Raw genomic sequence first — 9437 nt, 5'->3', positions numbered from 1 at the left:
CATTTTCTTCAACTTCGTGGAGTTTCAGTGCTCCACGAAACCTCGCTCTGACCACCACTAGTTAAATAGCATTTACAGGATTTATTTTTTTTAAACGAAAACATAGTTACCGATATCCTGGGAATGCCCACGCAAATAAATAAATAAATAAATAAATAAATAACAGTATTCTGCGCATGTTCGGTGACCTGTATTAGTTTTGTAAGGGGGCGTGTTCGCCACGCCTCCAGAAACGCCCATTTTACTTCGCAGTACTGAAACCCCTGGACTTTAGTAAACACCAGTGTGGAAACGCTGCTCAGATCTTTCCTCTTATCAGTTTATAATATCTCACTGAAGTGATATCTGCATTAATGCCGTTATTTCCGCATCATCATCACCATCAGCGGTCATGTCCTCCGGTTCTCTCCTGCTGGTTCTGCTGGTTCTCGGCTGCCTTCAGTCCTTCACAGAGGCCCAGCGTAAGATAAAGTTCACCATTTCAACTTTATAACATGTCGCTTTGTAAATATTATTATCTGCACTAAGTAGACACTAGTAAGATAGTTGACTTGTAGTAGAACGCTAAAACGTCTAGACCGGAGTCATTACTCACTAACACTCCTCTGGTTTATAATGATGCTGAAGACGACCAGGCTGCTGAGAATAACCAGAGTTAATAAACCACTGTGTGTTTGTCGTGCTGTTACAGTAAAATACTGACTGACAACCATGAAGATGATTGTTTTCCTTTCATTTATTAAAGAACATCAGCACCATGGTTTCATTTAAATATACACCAGGCAGCATCTCTTACCAGATATAAAATCACCTCATGTTTACAAAGCCATGACTGATTCAGTAATGATTTTCCCCCTGCAGATGCAAAAACACCAGAACCATGCTGTTTCAAATTCCAGACGCAGAAAATCCCTCTACGACTGATTAAGAGGTATAAAGAAACTCGGACTGACTGTACAGAAGCTGGAATCATGTAAGTTTTCAACCCCTTGTTTCATTTTAATAAATAATAAGAATTGTTTCCACATATCAATCGTTATTTTATGATTATACATATTATATAAATTTATAGAATATAATTTTAAATCGATAGTATTAAAAATGTATTATAATAAAAGTTTAAATAATGTTAGAGGTTTGGGACGTGTGAGTGTGTTAGATTTTCTGTTTGGATGATAGTTTTACACTGACACACACACACACACACACACACACACACACACACACACACACACACACATATATATATATATATATATATATATATATATATATATATATATATATATATATATATATATATATCTCCTCTCCTCTACAGGTTTATCCTAAACAATGGTCGTCGTGTGTGTGCAGACCCTGGACTTCTGTGGGTGAAGGATCGCATGAAGAAAATTGACCTGCGCTTTTTTTCAGAGCCGATCACACCTCAAAAGAAACATTAAATCCTCTCTCTGTTAATAACAAGTACATTTTTTTTTTAACAAAATGTACTTTTTTACATTTCATTTGCTGTATTTGGACAGGAGGAATAAATCTTTTTAAAAAAATAATTATTATGAATCATATTTAATCATAAACTCTTGACTGAAGCAGTCTAGCATTATTTATCTCAGTTAATCTATGGCTTGTGGTCATGAAGTCGTTTTATCTTATATACATTAAAGGACTTTTAATTACACATTATGGCTTTGTTTTTGTTTTGTTTTTTGTAAAGGAAATTGGTTATGTTAAAAGTCATTGAAATGTCACATTTTTGACAGGAACAATTAGAAAAGTTCGCAGTAATTATATAAATGAAATAAGTAAAATATCATGTTCACTGGTTTGTAACATGACTGGTGAGGGGGGTACAATGGCTTAGCGATTAGCAAGTTTGCCTGTCACTTCCAGGGTTGGGGGTTTCGAATCCCGCCTCTACCCTGTGTGCACGGCACTCGCATGTTCTCCCCGTGCTTAAGTGAAAACTGAAACTGAAAACTATTTTCACGAATAAGACTGAAGGTGTGAGAGAGAAAGACTGCAGGGCATTGTGTGAGAAAAACAATGACAGCAGTACAGAAAGTATTGTTTATGTGGGGAGGGGGTGAAGCGGTAATGCAAAAGACATTAGCATGCTATGTAGCACAGATATAACGCACAGGTGCATTTAAATGCGTCTGTTTTTTACATGAACAGGGAGACAGTGTGGATCCTGAAGGTTAAGTAACAGCCTGGGATCCAGCTAAAGTTTGTAAAGGTTCAGTTACATAAAATTCCTTGTTTACAAAGCGTCAGATAAGTGACTGGCTATGATTAGACTGTGTTGTATTCGTAGTGATGCTGCTTTTGGCTCTGAACGGATGAGGAACTTCTTCAGAACTTGATGTACACTTTTCTGTACAAACAGCTATAAACACTTTGTTTTCACTGTCAACTTTTTTGAAGGCTATCCCGTCTGGTCCGATCCCACAGAAGATCTACTGCAGCACAAACTGCTGAAAAAGTTCATGCTGGATCTGATAGAAAGGAGTCAGAACACACAGAGCATCACAGCTTATTGTGTATGGAGCTGCGTAACTGCAGAGCAGTCAGAGTGTCCATGCTGACCTCCTGTACACCTCCAAAATCTCCTACAATGGACATCAGAACTGGACCATGGAGCAGTGGAAGAAGGTGGTCTGGTCTGATGAATCATATTTTCTTTTATGTTACGTGGAGGCCGGGTGCGTGTGTGTCACTTATCTGGGGAAGAGATGGCACCAGGGTGCACTATGGGAAGAATGCGAGTTGTTGTGATGCTTGTGTTGTTCTCTGCTTGATGTATCGCTTTGCTTGTATTTCCTCATTTGTAAGTCTCTTTGGATAAAAGCGTCTGCTAAATGAATAAATGTAAATGTGAATGTGATGCTCTGGGTAATGTTCTGCTGGGAAACCTTGGGTTCTGGCATTCATGTGGATGTTACTTTGACACGTACCACCTACCTAAATACTGCAAAAACTCTTCAGGAACGGTTTGAGGAACATGACAAAGCGTTCAAGGAGTTGACTCGGCCTCCAAATTCCCCAGAGCTCAATCCGATCGAGCGTCTGTGGGATGTTCTGGACAAACAAGTCCGATCCACGGAGGTCCCACCTCGCAACTTACAGGACTTAAAGGATCTGCTTCTAATGTCTTGGTGCCAGATACCACAGCACACCTTCAGAGGTCTTGTGGAGTCCAGGCCTCGACAGGTCAGAGCTGTTTTGGGGCCACAAGGAGAGGAGGACCTACACAATATTAGGCAGGTGGTTTTAATGTTATGGCTGATCTGTGTATCTGCTAATAATGTTAGATAATAACGTCACGACACATCTGTTATGACGACTGTCGTGTCTGTTATGTTCTACACCCACCATCCACCCATTATTTACTTTCAAATTTGAGTTACAGCTAATTTGTTATACCTCCTTCCTTAAGACATGACAGACTGTTAAATATCTATTCAATTAATGATTCGAAACTTAAATTTAAATTAAACTGCATAAAGTCTTAATGGTATCAAGAGAGCTACGTTAGCTGCTCTCATTATTATAATTATTATTTTTTTCTAACAACGTTCGATTAGCAGAACAGATCTAGAACCATTTATGTTCCAACAATGTTCCCTCCCTCGAGTTTTCTGAATGTTCTGAGAACGATCTTTATACTATTTATCATGCATCATTGCTGCATCCTACAGTACTGACAAACATCTGTAATGTTATTGTTTATATAGCTGGGAACATTCAGTCAGAGAGCTTTATTACAGCAGATGTTCTTAGAATGTTGCAGGAATGGTTTTTCTGAATGTTGGAGACGTCTTAGAGCTTGAACAACTAGTAACATTTAAACCCGCTGAGTTCTGGATTCTGATTGGTCAGAAAGTGTTGATTAATTTCCTGTAACAGCGGCTCTGACAGAAGTGCAGCTGCAAATCACAGATTTATTTATATTAATGCGCTCACTCTAGTACGTTATCGTTTCTATAGTAACAGCTCAGGCACAGGGACTCATTTGAAATGTATCCCCATTTTGAGAACTTCCTCGAGTTCTTAGTTCTTCAGTTCAAGGAGAACACAGAGGTCAGAGGTCATGGTCATTTTTACTGCATGAGACCACCACTGAGGGCGCTGCTGTTCAGGATGTATGGAGAGCACACACACACACACACACACACACATGCACGTAAACACACGCACACACACAGATACACACAGACACACACACGTAGTGGTCAATGTGTTAAAGAGTGGAGCGTAAGAGGTTTATGGAAATGGAAATACAGAGTAAGGGAAGAGAGGAGGAGGGGTGGACAGGAAGTGAATTAGGTCATGGGTTTATTCAACACAGCCCCTTTACCACACACTTCCCTTTTAATATCACCCCCCCCCCCCCCCCCCCCCCCGACCGAAAACGCAGACTAAACACTGTTGAAACAAAATGTACGTAAATCCATTTCTTCCGAAAATGTTATACAACATATAATAACCTCTAATTGTTAGCAGGTTATATGTCTACATTTGCTGAATTTGAAAAAAAAACCCCCAACATTTACATTAACCGATGCTTTTATTCTCCAAAGCGACTTACACATGAGACAGGATGCAACAGTACGAGCACTTGAGTGCTACGGTTCGTACATTTACATTTACAGCTTTTAGCAGATGCCTCATCCAGAGCAACGTATCAAAAGTGCTTTATCAATAAAAAAAAACATCCACATGCTGGTTTACTGTAGACGTCAGGGCCTGAAAGAACCATCAGATAAAAACCCTGTTGGGGAAGTGAGTACGCCGTGAACAAGTGGAACACGACTCCAACTGCACTGATGCAGAAGAGACCTGCACCTCCACCACCACCTCCACCTCCACCATCACATCCAGTCCTACTAATGACTAAATACTGACCTGTACACCAGGGTGGAAAAACACCTTAAAATATAATTCAACCATGGAGGAAGCTATTGAAGAAAAACGATTTCAAACATTTGACCTTGCTCTGACCTTGACCCTGTATGGCTCGATTCCAACACCTAGTCAGTTCATCTCCTGGCTGCATGAATATTTCCATATAAATCCTAAAAGCATTGAGCCACTCGTTCTTGATATATCACGCTAACAAGAATCTCGGACAGACGGACGGACATCCCAAACACATAATCTCTCCACCATTACGTACAGGAGTTGCGGCACGGTTAAGGACCCCGTCTCACGACACACTGGGACATTGATAACTGAATTTCCGGTGACATGACCATGTACATCACATTTTATATGTCATATCAATTTGTTAAATTAATCACACGGATTTCTATCACAGTACTTCCAGCAGGATCGTAGGCTAGCTAGTGGATTTAAAACAACAACATTAAACTTAGATCGTTAGACTACAAAAATCGATTAAAACGGTTAAAAAAATCGTTAGACTTAAACAAACCGTATATAGAATGTCAAATGAAGTTAAAAACGCCTACACTAACGTGAGGAATCATTTCAGAGCTACAACAACGCCATTTATTTCGAGCTGAGAGGCTTCTGAAAACATGACGTCGTGTCATTTACAGTAAGGGAACATCGTGAGCATCGACGCTCCTTGGTTTTTGCGGTGCATTGTGGGATTTTTTTAGGGATCGAACGGAAGGATTTTGCAATTGAGACCGAACTTAAAATGGCCGCCTTGCAGACGCACCCAGAGATGTATAGTTTTTGCTTAAAGGCCCAGCAGGGGCAGTTTGGCAGCACAGGGATTTAAACTCAGGACTCCATGATCAGTAGCTCAAGGCCTTAATCACTGAGCAGCAGTTCAGGACTCGTCGACTGGAGGACTGTGGTCCGGATGCAGAGCCAGCAAAGTGTTTCAGTTATTTCACTCAAACAAGGAGATGACAAAACCTTTGTAGTTTAGCAGCTCGAAACATGAACCTTCTGGAACTGTGGCTTCTGTAGCAGATCTTCTGTATCAGTTTATCGAGTCATACGTTATTGAGTAAATATTTATATATTTAAAAGGAGAGATTCTTTATTTACATTTACATTTATTCATTTAGCAGACTCTTTCATCCAAAGCGACTTACAAATAAGGAAATACAAGCAAAGTGATATATCAAGCGCAGAACAATACAAGTAGTGCTACTGTACTATACTAAGATTTATAATTGAGTTACAGAGAAGCAACGTGCGCAGAGTCGAGGTGTAAGAGCCATAAGATAATGTTGGGTTGGTGTTTTAGGGATTAGTTAGGTGCTCACAGAAGAGGTGGGTCTTTAGCTGTTTTTTGAAGATGGTGAGAGATTCTGCGGTCCGGATTGAGGTTGGAAGTTTATTCCAGCACTGAGGAACAGTTAGTTTGAAGGTTCTGCAGAGGGACCTTGAGCCACGCTGAGTAGGCACTACCTTCAGGAGAGAGTTGAGGTAGGGGGCGCTGTTCCAGACAAGGTCTTGTACATGAGCATCAAGGCCTTGAATTTGATGCGGGCGGCTACAGGAAGCCAGTGCAGGGGGATGACGAGGGGTGTGTTATTTTGGGCTGGTTGCAGACGAGGCGTGCTGCTGCATTCTGAATCATCTGAAGGGTTTGATGGAGCTGGCTCTCCTGTGTGATTTGTGGCGTGATGACAGAGATTGTTTAAAGAAAAGTCAAAAGTGATCAAAAGTGTTAGTAAGCATGACTGTGACAAAGAAAACAACAGCAGTTGGAGTTATTATGTTAATCACTCATCTGGACCGTTTGTAAACATGGAATTGTCTATAACATGGCCTCTGAAATTTTAGGTGAACTCTCGTGATCTAATTTGTTAGCCATTATGGTTAAGATGGTGGCTTACTGAACTTTCCATATTCATATCCATATCCAGCTGTTCATGTGAAAGACAGACTCGTGCAAACATGCTGTGTGGTGATGTGCAAAATAGTTCGAATACCACTACCCCCCAATCCCCCCATCCCCCCCAACACAAGTTTCTGTTCACCACAAAACAAACAACTTTGTGCATTTTTTTCCCTCACAGCACTCGCTGTCTTATTCATGTAAATCATTTCATTTCACTCATTTAAATGACATTTTAAAAATACATTTATTCTGCTGTCTTTTCAGTCTAACTTCATAAATAAATAAATAAATAAATAAATAAATAAATAAATAAGAATATTGTGCATTAGCACTTCACACTAGAAACCCAGTCAGGGGAGTAAACAACTACAGGCCCTGCTGGTAATAATTAGGCACGGTGAATAATAATAATAATGATTGTTAGTCTCTTGTGTATTGTGTTGGTTAATCCTCACTGTTTAACTCCAGTGAAGCTGCACTTATTTCTACGTATTTAATTTAACACAGATGGGAGTTTGGCCGTGAGGTGCTGAGCGCTGATCAGATCTTTCGCGTTTTAGGTGAAAACCGCAGTCAGGTTTCCTGTGGAAGAGGTGCTCTTTAGATCTGTCTGAGTCAAAGTGAAACGCTTTGTCACCTACGAACTGCCCCTCACTCAAACCACATCCCCCCACGTCCTCTTATCAGCTTATAAGACCAGTGCTGAAGTGATATCTGCATTAATACGCTTCTGTTCACGTCGTCATCACCATCAGCGGTCATGTCCTCCGGTTCTCTCCTGCTGGTTCTGCTGGTTCTCGGCTGCCTTCAGTCCTTCACAGAGGCCAATAGTAAGATAAAGTTCACCTTTTCAACTTTATAACATGTCGCTTTGTACATATTATTATCTGCACTAAGTAGACACTAGTAAGATAGTTGACTTGTAGTAGAACGCTAAAACGTCTAGACCGGAGTCATTACTCACTAACACTCCTCTGGTTTATAATGATGCTGAAGACGACCAGGCTGCTGAGAATAACCAGAGTTAATAAACCACTGTGTGTTTGTCGTGCTGTTACAGTAAAATACTGACTGACAACCATGAAGATGATTGTTTTCCTTTCATTTATTAAAGAACATCAGCACCATGGTTTCATTTAAATATACACCAGGCAGCATCTCTTACCAGATATAAAATCACCTCATGTTTACAAAGCCATGACTGATTCAGTAATGATTTTTCCCCCTGCAGATGCAAAAACACCAGAATCATGCTGTTTCAAATTCCAGACGAATAAAATCCCTCTACGAGTGATTAAGGGGTATAAAGAAACTCGGCTTGACTGTACAAAAGCTGGAATCGTGTAAGTTTTCAACCCCTTCTTTCATTTTAATAAATAATAAGAATTTTTCTCTATATCAATCATTATTTCATCGTAATATAAAATATCATTTAAATTTAATAGAATATAATTCTAAATGACCTTGATAGTATTTGAAATTTATGACATTTAAAGTCATAATGTTGGAGGTTTGGGACGTGTGAGTGTTAATTTGACACTGATATATATCTCCTCTCCTCTACAGTTTTACCCTAAACAATGGTCGTCGTGTGTGTGCAGACCCTGGAGATCTGTGGGTGAAGAATCACATGAAGAATATTGACCTGCGCTTTTTTTCAGAGCTGATCCAACCTCAATCGAGCCGTTAAATCCTCTCTCTGTTAATGCACAATATATATAATACTATTTATATACATACATACATACATACATACATACATACATACATACATATATATATATATATATATATATATATATATATATATATATATATATATATATATATATATATAAAATTTGCTGTATTTAGACAGGCAGAATAATGCTTTATTATTATTATGAATCATATTCCATCATAAACTTTAGCTTGAAGCAGTCTAACAATATTTACCTCAATTAATGTGTGGCTTGTGGGCATGAAGTCGTTTTTATATAAATCTTATATACATTAAAGGACTTTTTTTATTTACACACTCTGGCTTTGTTTCTGTTTTTTATCTTTCTTTCTTTCACATTTTAAAAGGAAACCATGTGGGTTATGTTGAAAGACATTCAAATGTTCAAGTCACATCTTCGATAGCAAAAATTAAAACAGTTATCTGAATAAATATCTAAATAAAATAATAAGTGAAATAGTACGCTTATATCTTGCAATAATAATAATAATAATAATAATAATAATAATAATAATAATAATAACAGTAACAGCTTATTCACAGGGACTTGTACAGTGCGCAGTAATTAACATGTTTGGCAGACAATACGTAAAATTAAATGTAACTATAAATGGATAAAAAGTATGACATGTCATACTTTAATAAATACACAATTATAATTGGGAAATTGCTGTGATATAAAAGGAATAAAAGGTTTTGGGATGTGTTTCGGGATCCATTTCAGGGTGGTTACAGTAGCTCTGCTTCATTACTGATTATTTTACTGTAACAGCACCACACACAGAGTTTTATTCCTTAATTACTCATCAGAGAATGTGAGCTGTTTATCAGATATTAAGTCGGCTAGACTGTTATAATGGAACACACGTAACACATAATTATTAACTG

The 9437-nt window shown here is 38.6% G+C and overlaps 1 protein-coding gene across 2 annotated transcripts; it reads left to right on the top strand.

Annotated features, from left to right (window-relative positions):
* Nucleotides 1-210: 210 nt before the first annotated feature.
* On the top strand, nt 211-8844 carry LOC108267188 (C-C motif chemokine 3). 2 transcript variants are annotated; one of them, XM_053681738.1, is made up of 3 exons: nt 211-461; nt 862-973; nt 8396-8595. In XM_053681738.1, exons 1-3 carry the CDS (start codon nt 392-394, stop codon nt 8517-8519), a joined length of 306 nt encoding a protein of 101 aa, XP_053537713.1. In that variant the 5' UTR covers nt 211-391; the 3' UTR covers nt 8520-8595. The 2 variants fall into 2 exon arrangements, with proteins under 2 accessions (XP_053537713.1, XP_017326670.2); XM_017471181.3 differs by lacking the exons at nt 211-461; nt 862-973 and adding exons at nt 7527-7659; nt 8061-8172 and having other exon boundaries at nt 8396-8844.
* The last annotated feature ends 593 nt before the right edge of the window (nt 8845-9437 follow it).

The sequence above is a fragment of the Ictalurus punctatus genome, chromosome 7 (genome assembly GCF_001660625.3).
Source record: "Ictalurus punctatus breed USDA103 chromosome 7, Coco_2.0, whole genome shotgun sequence".
Classification (NCBI taxonomy): Eukaryota; Metazoa; Chordata; class Actinopteri; order Siluriformes; family Ictaluridae; genus Ictalurus; species Ictalurus punctatus.
Note: the sequence above shows the minus strand (reverse complement) of the source record. Positions and strands in the feature narration are given on the sequence as shown.